Source organism: Corvus cornix, chromosome 4 (assembly GCF_000738735.6).
Source record: "Corvus cornix cornix isolate S_Up_H32 chromosome 4, ASM73873v5, whole genome shotgun sequence".
Classification (NCBI taxonomy): domain Eukaryota; kingdom Metazoa; phylum Chordata; class Aves; order Passeriformes; family Corvidae; genus Corvus; species Corvus cornix.
In genome coordinates this window covers 37425714-37451657 of record NC_046334.1, presented here as the reverse complement: position 1 = coordinate 37451657, position 25944 = coordinate 37425714, and the positions used below count along the sequence as shown (strand labels likewise).

Here is a 25944-nt window from a genome sequence, read left to right as displayed (position 1 = left end):
GGCTACAAAACATGGGTTTTTTTTAAAGGATATTTCTCTAGAAAAAGCAGCAGAGGGCACCGCCCCAGAATTGATCAAATGAAGGCTTTCAGTTTTTCACCCTCTCGTGTGTTGCACACCTCTTTTTCTAAAATCTGAGGAATTTTTAGTATGAATAATTAAGACTCAATTTTATAATATCCAAGCACCTGCGATTTTTATGATGTACCTTTGTAACACGATGTCTCACTAAAACACAAATCAGAAACTTTGTGCATGAAAGGGCCAGCATATCAGAACTAAAATAATCTTGCTGGAGCACAAGTAGAAAATAGGAAGGAAAGAATATACCCAGAAAAATGGGAAACCGAAATATTGTATGAATTCTTTAATATGGAGGTGGTAAAAAAACCCACGCTTTTTTGGATGAAATTTAGAAGGGGAAAAAACTTCCAAAGTTAACAACAGACCTTTGCTCAAAGTCTGTTTGGATATCAAAGAGCAAAACTTCTTCAGATACAGAAACTGATCCTTCACTCCAAACAAAAAATTTTGTTTGACATGATTTTCTTCTGTAAAGTAAAAGCTATTGCCTTCATTCATTTTTGGTTTTTCATTTTTCCTCTCTGCCAACAAAAACAATCAAGTATAATTAAAAACTGGTAGAGTTTCTCTTAAATCCCTATATCATAACATGCATTTCTGGTGTTGAGCAACATAAAAACTACACTTTGTTACTATACCACCAAAAAGAGAGCATTAAAGAATTACCATTAATTTAATGGCAAATGTACATCAGTTTCCTGAATGCAAAACATCTGCAATTCTCTTTGACAGAAGGTAAACAAGAAATACAAAAAAAAAGAGAGAGCCAAAAAAAGACAAAAATGAATTAAAATCAGAGCCATCAGAAAAACATCACTTTGGATCCAGGAAAACAAGTCATTTACACCTTGTATAGCTCCTCAGGGGAAAGTGTTAAACTGGTGTTGCACCCTATAGAAGTGTCCAGATAAACCTCAGTGTTTGATGCTAGTTCCTCTGAAATATAAGCAGCACTGAAATAAAAATTGCTGAAGTTCCCTGGTGCTGACCAGTTCTTGAAGGATTACACTGAACAACAGATACAACAGATAGACACATACAGCATACATATTTATTGGTTCTCCCTGAAAGGATAACAGTTTGTTATGTAAAGTACAAACAGAAGTTCCCCGTTATTTTTTTTCTTTAATACTAAAATTAAGAATTTCACATTAGTGGGAAAACTCTCATCCTGGGATCCAGAGAGCATTAAAAAAAGATAAATGACTAGTGAACTCATGACATTACTATTATGCCAAGTATCCAGAAAAAAAACCCCAAACCCAGACTCACCTTAGAATCTGAGACACCCAGTGGCTTTGATGAGTATCGGTGGGTTCCTACAGAGTTATCTCACTTTGAGGAGTGGCCTACTGTCCATGCTGAGGATGCCAGCATGTGCTTTACAAATTCCTGATTAATAACTTACTAAAGTGGGGGACAAGGAAAAATGATAGTCACCTAACCAAAGACTCTTCCTATACCCTCTTAAGTCAAAAAAAGTTTTATTAACCTTGAAAAAACAAGTCCTAAGGAGATACTCCTTTTTAGGAGAGACACTGAACAATACAGAGAGGTGACAACTAGGCAAAGTTCACTGCTCATGTGGATCCAAAACCTAGTTCTCCCAAAGGACTCCTCAGTTAAGGGTTCTCAATTATCCCTTCTGGCTACCAACCACCTGTGCAGCCAGCTGGAGGAACCTGTGGTGGGTTTATCACATGCCACACAGGCAATTCTAGTTATCTCAGGGTACTATTTTGAAGATTGTTGCTTGCAAAAGCACTCCCAGTATGGTTTAAGAATGCCAGGATCTTTCTGGAACTAAATGTGTATTTTTCTTGTAAAGCATGTGGAAATCATTGCATTGCAACTGCAAAACACATGATGGCTGCTGTTAATAAAGTTAGTGGTATAATACAACCATGTCTTCAAATTACAGAAATCCTTGCTCACTGTCATGGTCCTCTAGTGCTGGAAATATGTGTGTTCTCTCTAATCAATTTCTACCAGTTTTATCATTTTAAAGAGTGCCAGATATTTCTTCAGATTTTACATGGGCACTATTAAGGAGCACAAGGGAATACAGCTGGGAAGCAGAGGAAAATTCCAGGTGACTTTGTTGTCCATGATTAGCCCTGAGGGGTTTTTTTTCCACTTTATTTTCTAAATAGTTTATTCACAGAGGATTTAGAATTTCATTATTAGACCATTAATATTGGAAAAAAACAGTTGTGTTGAAGCTTGGAGTAAACAGGGGGAGGGGTACTGACAGGGAGAGTGGGGAAAGAGAAGGGGGAGAGGGTGGAGAGAGATGGAGAGGAGAATTTTGGCCATGCAAATGATTAGAGGGATGGCTGAGAGAATTGGGCTGCTCAGCCTGGAGAAGAGAAGGCTCCAGAGAGACCTAATTGAGGTCTTCCAGCACCTGAAGGGGCCCTAAAGAAAAATGGGCATTAACATTTTAGCACAGCTTGTTGAGATAGGACAAGGGATAATGGTTTTAAACTGAAGAAGGGTGAATCGTTATTGGATATAAGGAAGAAGTTTTTTACAATGAGGGTGGTAAAACACTGAACATGTTGCCCAGAGGTGTTAGATGCCCCATTCCTGGGAACATTCAAGGTCAGGATGGATGAGGCTCTGAGCAGCCTGATCTGGTTGGAGGTGCCCCTGCTCATTGTAGAGGGGTTGGACTAGATGGCCTCTAAAGGCCCTTTCCAACCCCAACTATTCTATGACCATGCTTATTACTGAATCCTCACTACTAGATCTTCAGCCCATCATCTTCAATAAGGTGCCAGTTTGAAAAAATGGTCGAAGGGAAGTGGTGGAGAGCACCAGAAAAAGATCCAGGAACCATTTGGCTTGTTCAAGCTAAGCTTTGCATTTTTTTGCTTAATAAAAATATGCCTAACTACTGCAGTGTGAGCATTTACCAATAGGTGTAGAATGGGACTTTTCAGGCTAAACAATGTAACAGGCTAAACAAGCCTGTTGGCTTGTTTGTTTGAATGAACAGTTTAAAATGATTTTAAAAGTTTTTAACTGTTTTAATGGAAAAAAAAAATTCCAAAATAAAGCAGCCAAACCAACCAGAAAACCTTTTCCTAAAGTCTGACAAAGTTATTTTGCATGTATTTTCTGACACAAATTTGGAGTAAGATGGCTTCTCCAGTATCTGAATTTTCAGCCTTAATAACTTCCATTTTGCAGAACTGTTCTGCAAAATCCATCATCCTGAAGCAATTTTCAGAACATTTTTAACAGTTGGAATCCAAAAATTATGCAGGAACTCTATTTAAATCTTGCTAGTAAGCAATAAACAACTAATAGAAGTCATTTATTTTCTCAATGTCTATTTTCAATATCTGTAGCATTAACCCATAAATAAGACTGCATGCTCAGGGGAGCGGAGTTCTAAATACAGATTTTTCAAAGCTATTTTGCCTTTCCTACACAGAGCTGTCAGTTGTAGTGCTGTATGATTTTCATGGCAAATAGAAACCATAGTAATAGAAATACGGTTACTTTCACAATTTCCATTTTTCAGTCCTTACACAAGAACTCCTGTCTCCAGAACCTCACTTAAAAATTACTATCTGAAATGTCTTTTAAGTGTTTTCAGTTCAGCCTCTTCCCATTAAGTAAATCACTTGCCAGGGAATACCTCGTTTGTACACACCACTACATAAACCAGCATTTAGTTAGCAATACAGCTAAGAGAACAATCAGCTACCAGCAATACTAGTACTCCATGAGATGTGCAAGACAAGAGGAAGTAAATGCCATTAGTCTCCATAAAAGCATTATTTTTATAAATGGTTTGAGAATTGTCACAATAAAATACAGTAGCCATTTTACTTTTTGAAAGGCTTTTTACTTTTTTTCAGAGATCAATTGAGGAATTTGCCTCCTTAAACCCTAAACCAACACCCTGTCTCAGTGGCTCAGGAGCAAAACCCAAGCTATTATCTATGCTGGTCTTTTCCTCAGGATAAAAACAAGTTCTTCTGTCCAAGAACTTGAACTCCATGATGGTTTCTTCTGTATCCCTGTAAAATGCTTACCTCAAGCATAATTTCTCTTCACAGGGAAAGGCCAGTAAAGCATCAAACATGACATGAAAGCTACAGTTTCAGTGTCTTGAAATTCTGCTACAGTCGGCTGGGAGGAATATACTATTTTGGAGGAAAGAAAGTAGCTTTCTCCCTGATGGTTTTTGACAGTGGATCCTTGTCTTTGTAGTTAAAGCTTCTCTTTAATAGGCAGGCACTATATTCATTGGAAGAGTACTGCCAAAGGAATGCAGGGAAGTGGTTGAATGCCAAGCCACAAGAAATGCTTCAGTAAACAATTCAAGAATATAATTTATGAATAAACCATCCACTTATTTGGCAATTACCAAAACAAATCCACAATTTTGCCCAATTATCTCTAAAAATATTTTGTTTTCCCTCTGTATGACAGTTTTAAGTTCTCTGTAACAGTTTTTAGAGCCATACATACATTTGATATCTAAGCACAGCAAAAACAGTATGTGTTTCTGTCTGCTGATTATGCTACTCTGTGGAGAACAGCACAAGTTCAGAGAACTGAAATTCATGCAAATATGATACAAATGAATACAAATGACAAATTGTCCTAAAATATTAATGTGAAAATTTTTTTTTTAGTTTTCACACTTAAAACAAAATTTTGTTTGTAAAGACAATGCACTTTTTGGGAATTTTTTTCAAGACATTTTTGATTAATACACCAACACAAAGAACGTACTAAATAGTCACTTAGAAATAATACACAAATATTAAAGGTCCCTTTTTAAAAGCAAGTTAGTTCCCTCAAAATCCATCAGCTCTTAGGTGAACTCAAAACAAAGGGGGACACTCTGCTCCAATCCTTTATATCTCTTATTTTGCAAGGTTTTTCACACTGCAGTTCTCATCATTTTTCCTATTACTTTTTTCTGATTTACAGTATTAAAACCTGAGTTTTAGTTTCCTCTTTTTCCAAGTCCCCAGTACATTCAGAACATTCCCTGTCTGGCAATAAATTCCCTTGTCATGCTTTGTTTGAAGATACACATGTACCTTAAGGACTGTGCCAGGAAGGCGATAGCAGTGCATGCTCTTCCCCTGGATATACGATGACCCAAAGGCACCAGCTGACCACTATAACCCCTCATTATTGCCAAGAGGCCATCCTGAGACCCTGCTCATTCTGTCCTCCCAACCCCGACAGCACTGACAGCTGCAGCTGAGGGAAGGAGCACACACAGGGGAGTATGCAGCCACAGAGAGGTCACTTGTTTGGCAGAGGTGTTGACTGAAGCTGCTACATGCTGCTTGCTACCTTTCCTGGTTGATGTAACTCAACAAGACTTGAAGGTAGACTCATTGACAGTCAAGTTGGTAAATCTGCCTCAATTACTCTATCTTACCGTGGGGAAATCCTCTGCTTTGGAAAGGTTTACCCAGAGTGTTTAGGGCAACATCTATCCCATTCCTGGCTATGGAAGGCTCCCCCTCATATTAGTTGTCTCAGCCCCTTCTGGAACAAGCACGTTCATTCTTTATGATGAACAGATCCCAATAAAAATCTAGAGATTCCTTTTCAGAAAGCCTTTCTTTACCTTAAGCTTTTACTTTTCTTACTGACTTAGCCTTGTCTTATGCTTAAAATCTTAAGACTCATACTGAATAGATTTCTTTCTATTCTTCCAGTTTGCTGCATTGTAAGCAGTTATTAAAATGATTTGTAATACAAAAGCAGGTGTGGGCTACATCAGTGGCACTCAAAACAAGATCTGAGGCTGACTGACAGATAATGAACTATCAGTTTTCCAAGTAGCAGCTGGCAGTCCTGGAAAGTACTAAGCTTACCCTACTGTAACATACTGCACATGGATCTAAAAAAATGCCCTAAAATGGAACAGCCATTTCTTTCAGGCACTCCCAGAAACCAAGTCCAGAAGGTGTATTTGAGTTCTACACATATTCTATACACATTAAACAACTATCACAATACTTAAAAAGCCCAAACACAGGAAGACCATCTTCTGGTTTAAAAATATTTATTTAAAAGAAAAGGAGATCTATACTCAGATGGCCAGGAAAAAAAAAATCCTCAGTTTTCCCCCCTCAAAACCATTACTCTGCAATTTGCCTTTCCCTTAAGTTTCAGCTTCAATGTTTTATTTAAAAAAAAAAAAAACACCCTGAATTTTCATTTCCTTTTCCTATGCTACTAGCCTGAGGAAATTAAGTTCCTTTCAGTGAAAAGTTGCATGGGATGCAAGAAGAAACTGCAATAAAATGTATCCACAATATACAAGTATAAAAATATTTTGCTTATGATTCAGTACTATAATTTAATAACTTTTTGTTGTTTCATAGGTATCTGGGAAAGGTACAGACACATGTCCTGATCCTGTTACAAGAGGTAGAATGCCAGCATTTGGTACAACATTCCAGGAGAGAGTCAAGGTGATATTCCTGTTTCCCCTGCAAAAGCAACAAAGACTATCAGCAGAAATACTCAAGTCAACCAATTTAATTAACAGTTACTAGTATTAAATACATTAGGATACAGATTGCTTTCCTGGTCCAGAAACAATAAACTTTTTAATTTTATGTAGTTACTGCCTACTTTTTTTTTTTTACTTAACTCCTTTGGAGTTGAGTGTGTCACAGAACCAATTCTACAGACTGAAGGCAGAAACCCAGAAGCCTGTCACTCAAAACAGCAGCGCATCTTCTAGTGTACAGAATAGATAGGATATCTTGTATCCCAAGGCCATCTTCTAACAATCAAACTACAAAGATGCAACAGAGATAACAGAGTATCAGATAGAATATAGGTACCTTACCACACCAATGAACATACCTATTAAATTCAAAGTATGCAAGTAAATCAAGATACCATGAATAACAGTAATGAAACAGGTATTTACTTACTTGAGACCATTTCCATCATCAAAGAAAAAGTACTTTGACTTCATGTCTTTTAAGGACAGCCTTGGGTTATCTCCTCTCAACATGATCTTGTCCCAAAGGACCACCTGATTTAGGGCCTAAAACCACAATTGTAATTAAAGGTACAGTACGAGATCACATTCAAACACTGGACTTCCACTGCACTATTCATCTAAAAGCCCTGAAGTACATGCTTGCAATCCATAACTAATTTAACAAAATAATGCTGCACAGTGGGGTAATGTAGTACTACTACACAGTGAAGTGTCACACAGAATAAATGGAAACAACAAGGGACATCTTAAAACACAAAAGCCATTTAAAAAAAAGTCATATGCTTTAGAAGACTTACAAAGCATAGTGGGGTTTCTTTCTGAGTTCCAAAGGTAAGTCACTTTTAAAGCAGTATTTAGACTTTGTTTCAAACAAAGGACCTAAATTGAGCTATCATGACTCTGCTTATGTATTTAACATTTTTCCAACTTTAGTGAAAATCTCTACTTGAATTGAAAGCATAATCCCAAAAAAATTATCAACAATTGAAAAAGTAAGATCCCAAGATCTCGTGTCACCAAAACTTTATACTGTTCTTTTACGTAGATGCTGAACAGTCTTGTTTCGTACTTTATAGAACAACTTCGAAAAATACTTCTCAGTATTTGTGAGAAATAGTGATTTATGTGGAAAAAAAAATCTAAAATACGAAATAATACAATAAAAATCTCAGAAACCCTAAAAACTATTCTAGCAAAAACACAATATCCAGCATCTTGTTTAATACAACAAAAACCAAGAAAACAAAAAAAGGATAGTTTTGTACAGAAAGTTAAGAAAACCCCCAAGCTTTCACTCTATCTTTGCAATGTGACCACAGCAGCTTTAACTAGAATTCAGTGGTACCATGGCAGCATGGTGCTTCATTAAAATATTTTTTTTAAAGGCTGTTCCACATAGCTTCTATCAGATCAGTAAAAAGGGTGTTCAGCTATCCAAAGGGAAGTATCAGTAACAGCCAATTTAAAGGAGCAAAGCCAATTATTTTGAGAAGTATGACAAGGTAATGTAAATTAATTATGGGGCTAGAGTAACTGGTAGGACAACCACTTCTGTGATCTATGAATAAAAGACACACCACACCAGGCCAGCTGAGAACCCACTCTCTCTTGTTTCTTACAGCAGTCAACTGTAGAAAGTTAGAAAAAAAAGGTAAAATGAACAAAAAAGATGAAAAAACTCACAGTATACTATTGCAAGTATACTGCAACACAAGGCATATGTTCTTTTTCTCCCATTCTACTGGGCATATTTCAAGATAGGTTTCATGACAGTGAACTTCCCAACCTACAGTTAAACTGTCAAGAAAATAATCATGAAGGACAGTTACAAACAGCCCAGGCTAGTAGGAAATGGTGGTGGCCTTAACTCTCCTCAGAACTACATAATGTTTAAAAATAGCTGCAGTACTAAAATGGCTAATCGCTTCAAACTTCTTTTTCATACTTACATTGTTTTTCGTTGAATATTCTGCAGACAAATATAGAAACAATTGTTTAACATTCCAGTCAAATATACTCTGCAGATGTATGCAAGTTAAGAAAAATACCATATTGTACTTACATAACCTTGTTTTATTTTTATTAGATCTAAGTAGTCTATAACCATTACAGTGAGTTCTTACCTTTCAACATATCTCATCTCACTTCCAGCAGTTCGAACACATATCTTAATCATATTGAATGACAGGTTTTCAGGTGGGTTTTTCTTTTTACTGTTTATGAAATCTAGCAGCTATTTCTCCTCCAATGATTTAAGAGTTCTATATTTGACACTGCAAGCTAGTAACCAGAATCCTTTGCTAGACAACCTATTATAAAACCTTAGACATAACAGGCACGACAGAATTCTTCCATAAATATCCTCAAGGCAATTTTTTATACTATCAGAGAACCCTCGCATCCAACTGTGGATCAAAATACAATAATGTTAAACAATATATAAATACAAAATTGGAGGAGTGTAGGGAATCCAAATTCTGGTCGTTAGGACAGTACATGTACTTGTATTTCTTTACCAGTTTTGAACAAAAAACCCTACCACACAGTTGTATTTTACAGCTCTAAATATGGCAAGCTTTATTTATGCCAGGCATGAGAGATTTAGTCAGACTCTTTACAAAAAAAAAAAAAAAAAGATTGTTACTAGCAGAAGCCATTAAAACAGGGAATCTTTACACCCACATATTGCAGACTAATCCTTGTACAAGAACATTTCTTTTAGAGGTCCTGTCCTGCCTTGCTCTGCTTTCCTCTATACACCATGTGTACAAGTCTATGCATCTGCTTTAGAACTTCACTCTCTGATTTTATTATGTATAAGCATTTCAGAGGTAAAACTTAAGACTTAGGAGTTTACCTCTCCTGCTTCCAGTTGATAAAAAAAAAAATCCTCTTATTCCTGTGCAGGCAGACCTGCAAAAATCTGATTAGCCTGTTTATCCAGCATTTGTATCAAAAGTTGTATTTTGTGTGGTCTGCTCACACAACATAGTGTCCCTCAAAGCAGTGAAACCAAAACACAGGGGTAAATAGTGTCTTGCCTAACAGTGACAAAAACCAGCAGACAGGGAAAAATCCCAGGATCCTCAGTCCAGCTGCAAAACAAGGTTTAGTGTAAACACCTGAACGTGCACCGCCTATTCTTTGGTACTGACTTCTGCAGAAGACGTCTTCTGAGAACCTAAATCCAGACTAGCAGGGAAGCAAGGAAATACAAAAGAAAAACTGCAAAACTGGAACAGCAATTGAGAAAGAGGCCAAAAAACAACGTGATAAATTTTTTAGTAAATCATATGCTTCCCAATGAATTTCATACTATTCAATACTAAAGATTACAGTGTTTAACACCTAAACAAGTAAGGCATTACAATGTCTTTTTATTTTTAGAAGAAGACAGGTACTTCTGTGCACCTGTTACACAGTCAGAACCTTGACATCCTCACAACAAAATGAGTTTGAAAGGTGTAGTTTCTAGACTGGGTATGACATTCAAAACAGTACACTATATAAAACCTACCATCAATTCACTCCTCAAACCACTGACACAAACTTCACTTTAAAGTAATAATGTCTAGATGTTAAACTGCATTCCCCATCATTAGATACAGTGCACTTCACAACAGAGCCTGATTTTAAAAACAGGCATTAAAAAGAGAGAACTTGTCACCTACTAGAGACCAAACAGCTGGTTTAAATTCTATTCCACTGCCACAGCTATGCAAAATACTATTTTTAGCTGCTTTAAATTTTTATTTTAAGACAAATTGCTAGTTTCTCCAAGTCCTGAATATCTGAAGATTACAAGGTAACAAAAATAGACATTAAAGTGTTCTTATTCCTAAAAGTTTGCAAACCATTTTTTCCATTAAGGATATCTGCAGTAATGTCAAATGTGACGAATCCCAGGTCACTTCGTTCTCTGGGTCCAGTGAAATCTTCTACATTTTTTCTAAGACAAAACAAAACACAATGCAAGATTATCCTTTCTCATTATTTGTCTCTTACACACTACATGAATTATGATTCTTATTAGATATTTCCCTCATCTGTTTTCTGTATCTGCTTGACTCTGCATGGAACAAATCTTTTATGAATTATCAACTTCATAGGCATATTTAGTCCAGTTGGGAAATTAGCCAATTAAAACATCATTTCATTAAAACCAAGTTTAGTAATCTCAAATAAAAAAAATAAAGTTTACAAGTGAAGAAAGCACTTTTGGAGACAGAAGTTAAGAAAAACACTGCCAAATCTTACCAATTTAAGCCTTGGTATGAATCTCCATCCCTTTGCAAAAAGCAGTATCTTTTTAAGTGGTAAACCTTATCAACACCTCTTAACCACTGTCAGTCTGGTGGAGTAGCAGGCCTTAAGCTTGGGGTCTCCAGAACTTCTGAGACATTCAAGAGAAGCATCTTAGGTGTAACATCTCCCAGTAATACCAGATCTGTGCATCACAGAACAGACCGGCAGTACACATTTAACCCAAATTAGGCATTAGTATGCTGCCTCATATATGCTGAGCTCACCATAACACTCAAAAATATGCTTTTATGCCAATGTTATGCTCTTGCAATCCTCAGTGTAGCATAAATATGGGGCTTCTTTTCCTGTGGCATTAAACCAGTCTGAAAGGTGATGGCAGTCCCTTTATTTGCATTCATCTTTCCTTTCAAGTCCTGCTATTAGGCATCCACTGGTGCCACTTATTTTGGGATGGTTCCAAAGCTCCACAGAATCATCACCAAATCACAGAATGGCCTGGGTTGGAAGCGATCTTAAAGATCATTAAGTTCCAACCTGCCTGACCATGGACGGGGACACCTATCACTTGACCAAGTTGCGCAGAGCTCCATCCAGCCTGGCACTAAATACTTTCAGAAATGGGCTGCTTTAGCTCACTAATCTGGGTCAAAACCAACCAAACAATAAAACATGAACCGAGCTCAGTCAAGTGTCCTATGAGCCAGATTCCCCTGTGGAGTTCTGGTAAAGAACCACGTGGCAAAAACGGGAGCAGAGACCTCTACTCTTAGGTGGCTGTAACAGCTGCTCAAAGGCTTGTGAAACTACCGTCCTCCACATCACGCATACTTAACTTAATGGAAGTTTTCTGTAACTATGTTCCAATTCAGAGAAAAAAACCCCACCCCAAACCAACTCCAAAACTGGGAAAAAACGGTCCCCCACCACAAGTTTGCATCAATACATTTTATTTGTACACAACACGTTCTGACGTGTATTACGTCCTACACCTGGCGCATTTCGCAAAGGGGAAGCCATCCCAATCACTCTGCTGCCACAGAAAAGAAAGGATGCTAGGTTATCAATGGAGGCACCCAACCGAACTACTTCTTAAAAGAAAAAAGTACTACGACCGGATAGGATAAACCCCATGTTCCTGTAGGTCCCTGCCTCCCAAAGCTGCCGGCCGGCAGCAGCTGGCTCGCCCCCGCGGGAGGTGCCGGGTGCGAGCGGCCGGCCCGGCCCCTGAGCGCGCCGCCCCGGCTCCCGCCCGGCCGCGCCGTCGTGGGGCTCCCCCATTGGCCCGGCCGGGAGCGCAGGAGGCCGAGCCCGAGCGGCCGCGCGAGGAGCCGGGGAGCGCCCGCCCCTGCCGGGCGCCAGCGTCCCCTCACCCGCCCCGGCCCTTCCTCTCGGCTCCCGAGCCCTTCCGCTCCCCAGCGGGCAGCAGCCGCCGCCCGGCCTGGCCCGGCCCTCCCCCGCCACTCCCTTCCCTCTCCCCGCCGCACTCACAGCGTGACCCGGGAGACGGCGATGCGGACGGGCACACTGCGCTCCTTGAAGGCGGTGGTGATGAAGCAGCCGAAGGTGAGCGCCGCCATCACGCTCAGCGAGAAGGCGAAGAGCGAGTTGGCCCGGGACAGCACCGTGTTCATCTCCCCGCTGGGCCCGGCCGGGCTGCGGCCGCTGCTCGGGCGGGGCGGGCGCGCGGACGCGGCAGGAAGCGGGCGGCGGCGGGGAAGGGGCGCGCGCGCGACCGCCGGGGGGGCGTGGCTTCGGCCCGGCTGGGCGGGACGGGGAGGCCACGCCCCCGCCACGCGCCCGCCACGCCCCCGCCACGCCCCCGCCACGCCCCCTGCCCGCTTCCGGCCGGCGATGGGCGGGGCCGGCACCGGGGTCGGGCGCGACATGGCGGCGGCAGCGGGGTGGGTGCGCTGCCAGGGCACTCCTTCCTGCAGGCCAGTTGTCGCTCTGCTGGGTTTTTGCATTTGTATAGTAAAACATAAATAAGTGCTAGGCGAAGGCTTGTATTTCCACTTCATATCTGTATCTTGCTTTCAGTGGTACTGTGATTTGCCATTCCCTGCCTTGTTTCGTATAGGATGTTCCTATTCATTTCCAGTTTGTTACATACATGCTCAGTATGTCAGTCTTCTTGCCTAGAAATCTCCTTTAGTAGCTGGGCTTGTTCCTGGAATCCATTTTCTTTGCCAGATGGCGTGGTGATCTCACACCGTTTGCAGGGTGAGGCAGCCTTTCACCCTTATTCCACCAATTTGGTTGAAATTTCAATTCAAATTGGTACCAGCAAAGATCAGTTTATGTAGTGAGGTGGTTCCTAACTCCTCCCGGGGCTCCTATTTGATGCCGTTCCTGCTTCCCGGACCTGCAGCATGTGAGAACGTGAGAACCAAGGGGTGAGAGCTTTATAATGGCTTGGGGTCGATTTTTTTGGTGTTCCCACCCCTTCTATTCCTCCGTGTTAACTGTACCAGGCCGGAGTAACGCGGGTTTCTCGGGGCTGCCAACAGGTGTCAGCAGTGATTCAGTTATATGTGATTTCCCGGCCCGAAGGTTCCAGTGCTGCAAATACTGGGAGTAGGGACAGGAGCTCTGAAAGGCTGGAAGGAGTCATGGTGACTGAAGGGATAGGGAGAGCAAGGTGGGGGCTGTCAGGCCGTTCTGAAATACGTATGCTCTGTAATGATGGTGCTGTTGCTTTTCCTCCCTGTAGCCAAGAGTAAGGTCTATGAATCAGGAAAGAAAAATCTTTGCAGATAAAGGTAGGAAATGGAAAAGGAAGAAGATCATACTGAGGCTTTTTGTTTCCTCTCAGACTGAGTACCTGTAGTACATGTCTGTTTAGCCTGTAGGATGAAGGTACCTATGGAGACATTCCTTTCTTTGGGGACCTTGTTTCCACTATGCAGTTGGTTTCTGTGTGTTTGCATTTGCCCCGTTGAAATCAGTCTCAGGTCCGAAGAGGGTAGACTCTTTTCTGGTTTGCATTTTGTAATTCTTGACCTTTCTGATATTTCGCAAGAGTTTCAGCAGCACAGGGAGTTTCTTGTATAAAGGTTTTTGTTGGCTTGTTATTATTTTATGCTATTCAAAATATTAATTATAGTGATGACTTATGGTCTGGAACTTGTTGTTACTGAAACCTTAGATTACTCTTACTGAAAAGTAGGTACTGTTCCCCAAAATATTTGGAGACTTAGAAGCATTAAGGAAGCTTTTACTGCAAACTGGGGAACCTAATAATTTTGGAAGTTATAAAATGTTGGCTGTTTTTTTCTCGTATCTACAAGCAAAAGGCTTAATTGCCTTTGTTCTTGCTTTTAGTTCATGTAGCTGCTATTTAGAGTTTTTCATATTAAACAACTGTTTAATAAAAAAAAGGCTCTTGGGCAGAACTTACAGGAATACAGTAGTGAAATTTCCAAAGCAGTAGTTAAATACCCACAAAAGACCAAAATCAAAAGGTATTCATCTGTTTTTAAAGGCAATGCATAAATATGGCTATTGCTTGTGGAGGTTTGGATTTATTTTAGTAGAAACTTTAAATAAATGTCACTTAAAAGCACAGTATGCAGGGGAAGACAGATGGTGTAGTTTATTCAAGGATTGATCTATTACTGTTTTAGAATAAAGAAACCTATCGCTTTTTAATGACTGAAATCTTGCAAAATCAAAATGGGAAAAAAATTTGAAACAAGGCAGTTGTGAAAGCAGGGGGGATAATTATTCACAGTAGCTATTTGCTCGCAGGTTCTAGATTGTTCTTTGAAGGATATAAAATCTCATATTTTGTGAAGAATAGTGACATAATATTAATGTGAAAAGTCGCTGTCAGCTAAATAAGGTGTGTTACTGTGAATTGAGCAAATACTATAATTATGGGAACAAATTCGTAGGATCTTGGGGAGGCAGAAGAGTGTGAGAGACCATTTCCAAGATGCAGTGGAATGGTATTCATTATGCCCAAGCAGTGTCCTTAAGCCCAGACCAGCAGAGCACAAGGCATGTCAGTGTTCACGCTGGCTATTACTTCAAGAAATGCCATATTTTTCATTACAAACTCATTGAACAAATTGCAGAGGTAGGATTGGCAGCAGGTCTGAAATGCAGAATTTGCTGTCCTTCTCCAGTCCTTACCCTAAAATTATCTGACTTTGAAATTGAGTTTTTGTGCACTCTTTGATCTATTAAACATGTGTTCTTTTTTTATAGTGCCGGCACTTCAACAGGATTGATCCTTGTCAGCAGCTGATGATTAGTAGTCTTGAGAGAGAGTAGCTTGCTTTCTTTGGTTGACTCTGATGTTCCGGTTATGGAGTGATTCCTTTCATCCTCTGTAAACAAAATAACAAGTGTTGACACTGACTATCAACAGAGATTGCTATGAGTTCTTTGTTTTCCCACTGAAGTCATATTGGTTCTAACATGGTACACACAGATGGAAGCTTTGGGGTGGCTGACAGTTTGGGAGGTATGGTTTGTGAATTTCAAGTGAAAGGGAGGTGTTAACTTCAGCCCAGCACCTTTGGCCTTCTTGGGGCTTAAGTTTCTGACTAATTTTACAAGTGAAAGTTTAGGTGCCTGTGGCATCTTTGGTAACTGGATAGTTAGACGAGAACTGTACAGATAATGTTTTTTTTGATCTAAGGACATGTATATACTTCCTGATTTTTTTTTTACCATAAATGTCTAAATACTGTCTTGAATTTGTCTTTTATTAATTGTTGAAATGTTAATTCTTTAAGAGACAGTGGCAACACACAGCCTCTTAGGCAGCTCTGGGAAGGAAGACGAAGATTAAAATAAATGTGGCCATGATCAGCTGTCTCTTGCAACAGCCCCCTTTCAGTTAGCACCTCTCCTGGATGGCTTGTTTTTACAGCTGGTGTTGAAAGGTTGTGACTAAGAGAAGAGGCTTTTTGGACTGCATTGGAGGGGCTTGGATTCTAATGTTCTTCTCACCTCCATTTTTCAGCTTTGGATCTCCACAGTCTGCAGAATAAGAAGATAAGCAAGAAGAAATTTTCACTTGCCTTCGTAGTATTATCGTAAGTCCTTCAGCAAGAAACTCTTGGGGAATTTTAAATTTCTCATTTTAGAATGAAGTTGATATTTTACAACACTGTCTCATTTGGTGGCATAATATATGGCAAAATAAAAGCTGCATCACAGAGAGAAACAAATATTCTTGGCTCCAAAGTCAATATATTTTGGAGCCTAACACAGATAATTTTTGGCTTCTGTGAGGTTTGTCCGTTCCATGGCCTATAAAGCCATGTTAGGTAAAGTCATTCATACGTTACTGATTCAGCTTAACCTTTCTCACTTCATTGTGCTTTGCATTCTGGGCAAGAAACCTGGGTGCTACTGATCCACCTCACCGGGGTTTTATCTCATTCACTCAGCCAGTTGCAAGTCTTCATCACAAGGTATTTTTATGTCTCTTGTAAAAGCACCAAGCAGAGACTTGTCATGCCTCAGCTTGAAGAAAAAGATGTTTTACCAGTTCTGTCATGGTGATATCATTTAGCCAATACCAATTTTAGTGGATGGAAAAAACCTTTCTGTTATGAGCACTAGCCATGGGAGTCAGCATATAGTGACATAAGCTTGCAGAATAAACTTTTAACTCTCATCCCTACTATTGACTCTGTAATTTCCTTTTATTAACAACATGCTTAGGCACCAAAATATGCTTTACACAGAAAGGAGAAAAATTAAACCACTTTTACTTGGTCAAGAAGAAAACCTGACAAAGTTTGAAGAAAGGGGGAATAAAAGTAAACAGATGATTTCACTGTTTTTAGGAAGAAAAACTATTTTTTGAAGAAAAAAATTAAATGGTTAAAGAAAAATTTAAAGACAGCCTATAATGTAGAATAAAATTAACAATTTTAAAAATAATTCAAATTGATGACAAAAGATTAACAGCTCAGGTATTGTTTTTATTTAGAGGCATCTATTTAATGAGAACCTGTGACATTTTTGCAGTTCATTAAGGAAAAGATTAACCATAAAAAGTGCAAAAATACCAGGTTTAGTTACATGAATTTAGATTAATAAGGTGGTTGCACTGCTTACTAGAGAAATAGCAAAGTTAGTTTGTCAAGGTAGTTGAAATACCAAAAGCATGGCTCCCGTGGTACCACAATCCTACGGAAGAGGTTGCGTTAGTTGCCAGAGAGGGAATCCGTGTTCTGCAGACGAGGTTGGCAATGAAAGAAATCTCTTGGATGCAAGAAAGGAACTGTACAAAGGGAAAGAGGTACAAAATGAGGAGACTCTTCCTGAGTTTTGCTGATACAGCTGTATCAGTACATAAGGCCATCAAAGATGTATCCTTACGAAGAGGCAGCGATTATGTGCATGTTGACATTGCTCTCCCCTGTTCGCTTGCTACGACTTTTTCCGGGGGGTCATTTCATTTCATGTTCCGGGGGGTCATGTCATGTTTCTTTTTCCGGTCATGTCATTTCATTTCAACCCACTTCATGGGTTCTAAGGAGTGGGTGTGAGTGGTTTTTTCTGTGTAAAATCCAACAGGTTAGTTTTAACTTACCAACAGTTTAAACTGCCGGATTTTGAACTGAGGAGTGTATCAATACACATTCCTTCCTGTTGATTTCCAGGAAGGGAGAGAGAGGGGCAGGAACCTTTAGCTGAGGAATGGAATGGGCAGCTGGAGGTGGTAACTTTTTAAACTTCTGGGGGCAAGATTTGCTAGAGTGTGTCTGTCAGCAGGCTGTGTGTGCCTGCTGTCTGACACGTTTCTGGGTTTAGTAATGTCTCTAAGTGCACACATGACTTATTTTGGAATCTTCTGTAATGCTCTTAATAGTTGAGTTATGTTAGTTATCCAAAGAGGACTGCAACAAATACTGTAAATAAACTTACTATGTTTCTAGCAGAACTCAGATTGAATTTACTTGTAAGCACATTGATCATACCTGCTTCCCTGCTGGGTGGAACTTTGCTGTCAGTGATTAGATGGACTGGTTAAGCAGATCAAGCATGCTCATGTGATAATGTGGCTGACAGCAGGATTGTTGATATTGGACTTGTAGCTGAAGGAGCATCTACCCCCATTACGGGAAGCAGCTATCCAGTGGTGTATAACAAAGGGATACAGATTTAAGATTACTATGTTATTTTTTCAAGAACTGAGAAAGTTAGAAAACTAGAATTTCATAATCACTTAAATATCTGAATTACTTTTTATGCTTTTAAATGCATGTCATATGGAGAATGTCTGTTATGTGTAGAGATACTGATTGATATTTAATCCTTGACTAGTAATTCCATTCTCTGGAAATCCAGACGTACAAGTCTGTATACTAGAATTGTTTTCTAAGATAGGAGTAGTATTTTCAACTACTAGGAAAGGCAAAACACCTCAATTAAATAATTTTGAACTCATTAAGAGTTAGCAGTAGAATAAGCAATCTTTTCATGATGTTGCAAATGAAAGGTTGCATCATTCATGTTCCACAATAACTTGATTTGTATAGAGCCTAAACTGTGTCAGACCAATGATTTTAGTACACTGGAGGAAAAAAGTACCACCCTACCACCCAAAGGCATAAGTTTGAACTTTCTAGAGCAGTTCGAGAACCCATGGAAATAATGTGCTACACCAAAATACAGAGAGAAAGTATATATAAAACAAAACATTTTTGTGCATTAATGCTCTTTTAAAGGAGCTGTTGTGTTTCATTATTAGAGAAGACAAATGGTGTCTAAATGTGTAACTGGTTTAGTAGAATGGGTGTCAAGAGCCAGAGCACAACAAGAGGAGAAGTGTTTTAAGACAGTCTCATTTTTCCCTGTTATGCCACTAAAGATGTCATTGCATTGTATTTTGAAACAGACTTTTGGTTAAAGTCTTGGGCTGGGTTATCAGGATATTAGCAGGAATTATGAGAACTGCAGAAATCTGAATTAAACATAACTTTGGTTATGAGTTATGACGTCATGCTGCATGGTTTGTGTAGATCCTGGGTAGACTTGGTGCTCAGGAAGAAAAGCTGTAAAAAAATGAGGGCCTTTCATTTGTTTGGTTTACAGAGTTGTGTCTGTTTCAGTTGGCAACACAACTCTCAGGTTTTTGTGCTGATAATATGGGTTTGTCATGATGCTCAAGTAATTCCGTAGAGTTCTTAAGGATAGCAATGGGGTGCAGTGAAAAAGCAGTTGAGATCTGAACCAAGTTTCGTCTTTTCTGGATGAAAAAGTTTGTGTTTTCTCATTTTTTGTCTTTTCATTCCTCTAAAACCAGAGCACAAAGTCAGTACTTCAGCCACCTCTTCCTATTTTACAAAGAGTAGTAATTGTGTTGTGCTAATGGGCTTGAGTTCCTGTTTGGAAAAGGACACAGCAGCTGCTTGATGTTTTCCAGTCACTCCAGCTTCTAAATTTCTTGTAGCTCTCAGGTAAATGTGACTTGTTTGGGTTTATTTTCTGTGCCTAAGTATAAATGCATAATATACGTAACTTAGGAGTGATATTAATAAAAAGAACATTTAATAGTACTTTTGGAAGATTGTTTTATTGTATGAATGCCTTTTTTTTGTCTTTAATTCGATGTAACATTTTGCATAAAGAGGAAATAAATTTTAAAGATGTTTGTTTGAGTCTAGATTTCTTCAGTTCAAATGCTTTGAATATAAAATAGTAGAAAAAATTGCTGAACATAGATCAAGGAGGAAATGACATAAACAACATTCAGTAGCTTTAGGTAAGTCAGGTAAAATTTTGAGGATTAGCATCTCATACACTCATTAAAATACAAGTCAGCTGGTCACTAAGCAGGTAATTTTTCATGCTGAATTAGACATTTGGTTTTTAGAAGCTCATGCTTCTCTTCTTCTGATTCCTTCATGAAGCATTGTATGCTTACAGAAACTCAGTTCTAGAACTCGATTTCTTACTGATTTTATTTTAAACTCGTTCTGAGGGCATTGCTTTAGAAATTTCTCCTTTTTGGTTGTCCATAATGTTTAAAATAATAAATTCTTCAAAGCACCTAAGAGTTCCTGTTCCTCTGCTTGGTATCTTACAATCTTCTGTTATACTTGTTATTAGACAGAAGTTTCAGAACCAGGATGAGTATCAACTTCGTGTGTATATTTAGCTAACTCTTATATGTGGAGAAAGACACGCACATGAAAGAATTCCTTGTACTGTATTGCATACCTCATCTTTAAAAAAACATTTTCACTTTCAGACATTTATATGCATCTCCAAAATACTGAAGAAAACTACTAGGACTAACTGTAATGGAATTTGTGCTGTGAATATAATTACTCTTTTACATCTTCTGTCATCTGGTTTAAATATATTACTTTAAAAAATTTAAATAGAAGGAAGTATGTTTTCCAAAGCAACAACACAGCATGTGCTGTAACGAAATCATATTTCTAAGGGTTTTGTAGTCTTTAGTGTTAAAAAAAATGCCTTCAAAGACTAAATATTCTATCAGTTGTGTTAATTTTCTTGCATATCTTGCCTTACTAAAAATTAAATGCACCAGTCTTCTAAAGCATAGATGAAAAATTATCAGAATAAAATAGTTTATGAATGTGGTTATGCAATTAATCATAGATGATAAGCATAGTTGGTCTTTTTTCTAAGAATTACTTTGTTAGGTTGAGAGTAAATTGTACACTAGATTTTGGACAGTTTGAATTAGCACAAACAGGTGCCACTGCTAAATACTTTCTTTCTGCACTTGGCTGCTATGCAGCACAGCATTAAAGGCCAGGCTACTTTGTCTGGGCTCTGGAGTTTGAAATGAACCACTTTATAGTCATCATAAACAGTATTGCTATGTTGATTATACAGGTTATGTTCTTTAGAAATGATAACTGACCAAGCTACATTAAAAGGGAACTCTAAGACCATAAATTCCAGCATTTAAAGTTTCCTAAGTGGTTTTAAAATTAAAATAGGCTTTTTCTGGAAATGGGGAAGCATATCAGAGGAATCATTACATTGTTCTTGTTTTATTTGCTGGGAAAGTGTTAGTATGTCAAGGTAGGGGTATCCTTGTCTGTCACAGTATTTCTATCTTCTTAAACAAAATAAAAATCAAAATATCGTTAATCTGCAATGTAGCTTGTTGCCATTTTCTTGTGTGCTATGGTAAAACCCTAGATGCTAAAACAATTTTACAGCCTATCTCTTTTGTCGACATTAAGTGAATGAACAGTCAAGATATCATTTTATTTACCTTTGTAATCTGAATTTTATATTAAAATAAAAAATTATTAGATACCTTATTAGTTTCAGTATTCTTTTCACCAGGATATCTGACTGATTTTTTAACAGCAATGAAGTTATCTTCAGAATACTCCCATTTTACTAGTGAGGAAATGAGGCCAAGAAATTTCATTCCCAAAAGTCAAAACTACATGGGAAATGCAAATATCCAGATTAAGCCACTGCTCTTTTTAAGTGTTTTGATATCTTTAAAATATTATACATTTGTTACATATGGTGCATTTCCATTTGGAAGCTCTCATTTTTCTGCAGTGCTGCAATATCTGACTCCAGTTACTTCACATTGCCATGCAATAGAAAATTGGGGCACTTACATCCCACGTTTTTACAGTCCTTCATGGCATCGCACTGACTGTCAGATCCTTTATTTATTTACCTATGCTTCTATTTTCTGATTTCCCTTACAACAGCTGTAGCTTTCTGTTTCCCGGTCTGGATAACTGGTTTTCCCAGTCTGCATGGGCCTCCTCTCAGCTATTCTGTGTTCAGGTCTCAGCATTCACATTGTTGGTTCTCCCAAAATGCTGTGTGGGTGTTAACTTCTAAGCAGTTGCTCAGTTTTCGTGACTGGGTGCCTTGTAGCATGGCTTTGCCAACAAGCTGTAATGGTAATTTCTGTAGCACTTTAGTAGACTTAGATTAGGATGGACTTGGTTCCGTGTGGCTGGGAGAGTTTCCAGCTAAGCTGACACATTAGAGTTATAGAGCTCTAAAAAATGAGGAAATATTATGAGAGTAATTTTCCCAGCTTCTGATGGGTATGTGTGAACCAGAATTCTCAAAACTCATGATTTCATGTAGTTTTTCATCTTAGTGTAGTTTGTTACTGGTGAGGGGAATTTTTTAAAGGACGGAAGGCAAGTTTTGATACAGGAATAACCTTCCTGCTCAATTTTCATGTTGTTCCTAAAAGCAGTTTTACAAATCCATGACATTATTTGAAACATCGCTTACAAAATAGTAATTGCATGCACAGCCTTATTATTGTAGTTTTAAATTTACTTTTTTTGAACCTTAACAGAAAAATTCAACTTGAAGAAAACTATCCAACAATTGAGAAATTTATTTTGTGATTTCTCTACTGCAGTTGTAAGGAGCAGAAAACATTATTGTAAGGGGAAGATGAATTCTGAGTACTGCTAACTTCAGCTGTTATTTATGGTATTTGCTGCTCAGAGTTTTGCCTCTACAAAGAAAGACTGTTTTGTAAGTTAACAAAATGTGGGAGAAGTCTAAGAGAAAGCAGGTGCTAGATTGCACAATATGAAATCAGGAAAAATGGGTCAGGTAAAACACTGTAAGAAAGAAAAAGCTTTCTATAACATAATTATGGTTTTTTCTTGTTCTGCATGGTAAATTTGTAAAACAGGTCCATAAGATGGCTGGGGAATTCTGTGGACTGATCAAGTTAAGCTTAATAATACTAGTACAAATATGGAAGAAGTAAGAAATTCCAATATTGTGTGTGTTACTGAGGAAAATACTATTTCTGTTAATGATTGAAACAGAAATTGGCAGTGGTAGCTCAGAACATAATGCCTTTTATATTTGTGGAAAACATGACACCTCAATTCAGTGTCAGATAACAATGTGCCAAATATAAAAAGGGATTTTCATTTGGCATTTTAAGTGCTCATTCCCGCTTCTAATAATGGTATGAGGAAAGCAGTACCTATTCTGTCTGGATGAGAAAATGTCTATAAATTAAATTTAGTAAAAAATTGCATATATTTTTTTACCAACAAATGTAGTTTACAATGTAAACTGCTTTTTAATTGCCTTTTCTAGTTATGGTTGACTTTAAGTGGATTAAATCTTTTTCAAAGAAAAATACCTAATGCCTGTTTCTCTCAAGATAAGCACAATTAACTTCCTGTCTGTTAAAAATCTTGTTATTTATTTCCAAGAACATTTCCTTTTATCGTTGTCTTTTCTTCATTTATATAGGTTTGTTTGAATGTAGTTTCCAGAAAAAAAATTACAGTTTCTCTAATAAATTTAATAAATTACACTAATAAATTACTCCTAGAGTCAGATGACAAGAGGTGCCTTATTGTTTCCACTTTCCTTTCAGAAATATGATTTTGTATTTTAGTACCTAATCTGCTATACCGTTCATGGAAGTCAGGGTGATCTGTGGATGCAGTGACATTTGGATCGTACCCTTTTTTCCTGATGGACAGTTGCCAACATTCTAAAATGTTTCTTTCTGATCACCAAACAAGAATACACGGTAGAATAGAAAGGTTTAGGATTACTTTGGGTAGAGTATTTTAAGTTATAATTCAAGACACTATTTTTTAATTTAAAAGGAAATATAAAAGTTTAGAGCAGGACCCTTTCTTGTGCTGTCATGATTCTTTATTTTAGGATTATAGTTCACTTAGAAATCTAGTTCTGTCATGAAGCTCCTCAGTTTGTGTCATGTTGCAACTCACAATTTACTGAGCAATTACTCACACTAATGGAACAACTTGTGAGTGACTGCTGATGACTGTGAGTAATAACTTTATGGTATAAAAGCACATTATTTCTTAAAATATCTGAGGAATTTAGATTCCCTTCTCTAAAGCTGGCCAACAAATAAAGCCTGTCCTGTCATAGGTTTAAAGTAATATGATGCAGCACAGTGAAATGCGTATCATAACTATTAGAAATTTTCCATGTTGTATATTTATCATTGCATTTTAATTAATTTAATTTTAGATGCTCCAAGGTCTTATGCATAAAAATATCTAGATGTTTGATTCTTATCACCTGTTTTCATATAGTGCTTAAGTCTTTGTATACTAGATACTTTCATTCAGCTTGAGCAAAATAATGAGAGACTGTCAAAGCTGGTGTATATAAAATCTCTGTTTATATATTAATGTGTACTTCAATTATTTACTGATATGGTTCTAGTTTTTTAAGGAAGAAGTATTAGTCTGACATAAAATGAAATATCAGAAAAGAGCAATTGTACTTAAGCAGCAGCAGAACATATTTTAGCAAAAACAGATTATCTGAGTTACCTGGTTCAGTACAATTGCAGAGTTTTACAATAGTATGTTTGAATATGTATTTTAAACATGTAAATAAATGAGTTAGCAATGCAGAATTTGGAATGCAACAGACCTTTTAAGTGGAACAAGTACAATCCAGGATCTTGGAACCTGCTGTCCCACATGATAGCAAGAGCGGTAGTGAACTCAATGCTATGTACAGTATAAATAATCGTCATATTTTGAGCAGCAGGCATCATGACCAGCTGATATTTTCTTTCCTCGGGACCAGTTGTTCCCAAGAGTGCATGGCTGGAGCCATATGATCTTATCAACACATTCGAGAGCCTGACCCAAACACTGACAGAGATTTTGCTGCAGCAATGACTGTCATAGAAGAAAGTCGCCCTTTTGCACAGCAGTTATCCAATGTCTACTTTACTATACTCTCACTTTTTTGTTTTAAACTTTTTGTGAAGATCAGTCTTGCTATACTTAGTCATTTCTACATTGTGAAAGGAAACCGTAAGGAAGCAGCAAGGATAGCTGCTGAATTTTATGGAGTTCCTCAAGGACAAGGTATATTTGTACATACTATGTTATCACTACTGTTTGGGGATTTTGTTGTTCAGGTAATTACTTACCTGCTAACCTCATTTACATTCAGTTTTTCAAATTATATGTGTGAGTGGGTTTTGTTTCTGTAGTTGTTGCTGTGTTTTGTATAACAAAAATTATCTGTAGGAGTGTTGTTAGATTATGCGCCTTTTTTGGTTTGGTTTTTTTTTTTTCAGTTTTTTAAAATTTATTTTTTAATTTTTAGATTAACATTAAGTTCAGAATAAAACTGAAGTATCATAGCTAGTGTTCTGTTAGGAGAGAGGCCTATATTTGGGATGGCTGTATATAAATAAGGTTGCTGAATACTTCCCAATCTGGGACTATTTTCCTAGTAGCTCCTAATGGTAAACTCCCAGCTTACCATGCATAGTTGAAATTTTCCATGTTTGGCATATGAAATATCAGAATATTATTTTGCACCATTCTAGTGAAACTAGTCCAAATATTTCTGAAAATTATTTCTTGATTAAGGTAAAATTTTCTTACATTAATTTGTTTGAGAAGATATAGTCCTCATGTACTTTGAATAAGTTGTATCTTGGTACATACCAGGAACCTTAGTAACCCTTTGTCAGGGCCAGGTTTTGGGCATCTCTGTGGAAACCTTTCAAATTTTACTGGGTTGAAAGCTCTTGTGAAAATTCCTTTTTCTGTTCTTGCAAGCAGAACTTCAGCAGAACTGTTGCCCCAAGCTCATCTGTAATGAGGTACCATTTTCATTCAATTCTTCCTTTTGCATTACAGAACACTCTTTCTTCTAAATTGTGGTGTGCTGGTACGTGACTGGACCATGATTTTGCTCAGCTTGGGATTCCTGCTACCTCACTTGTCTTTATTGTTGTTCCTTGTATTCTGGGATGACATCAAATTGAGTTAGGCAGTGGAACAGGAAGACTTGTCTTGCCTCTTACTGCCTTTACCACTCATCCCTAAGTACCACGAATGTGAAGAAGTAGCCCAAGTGAAACATAAAGTGAGAAACTATAGAAATGAGCCAGAAACAGTTTCAAACTCAAAAGATTCTTTCAGTCTTCTATGTTGGGACTAAAGCTAGACATTTTGTGTAAGGGCATTAAAATTTGCAAGCCAGAAAGAGAGGCTTAAATCCTAAAGCAGGAATTAGCTTACTTTGCAGAGGATTTACTTGAGATGGGTTTATATCATGTGTTTTCTGCACAATCTCTGAAACCCAGGGTTTTTACATCT

General features: G+C 38.0%; 2 protein-coding genes across 2 annotated transcripts in view; one reads left to right on the top strand and one right to left on the bottom strand.

Annotated features, from left to right (window-relative positions):
- Positions 1 to 1115: 1115 nt before the first annotated feature.
- SPCS3 (signal peptidase complex subunit 3) lies at positions 1116 to 12584 on the bottom strand. Its single transcript, XM_039551357.1, has 5 exons — positions 12347 to 12584; positions 10468 to 10541; positions 8542 to 8618; positions 7020 to 7135; positions 1116 to 6566 (listed from the first exon to the last, which is right to left on the bottom strand). Exons 1-5 carry the CDS (start codon positions 12487 to 12489, stop codon positions 6434 to 6436), a joined length of 543 nt encoding a protein of 180 aa, XP_039407291.1. The 5' UTR covers positions 12490 to 12584; the 3' UTR covers positions 1116 to 6433.
- An 11900-nt stretch (positions 12585 to 24484) lies between these two features.
- The window catches only part of ASB5 (ankyrin repeat and SOCS box containing 5), a 28850-nt gene continuing 27390 nt past the window's right edge, over positions 24485 to 25944 (top strand). Inside the window, exon 1 of the mRNA XM_010401461.3 lies at positions 24485 to 24696. Coding sequence (XP_010399763.1) covers positions 24501 to 24696 — 196 coding nt within the window. The 5' untranslated portion in view covers positions 24485 to 24500. The remainder of the gene's footprint in view (positions 24697 to 25944) is intronic.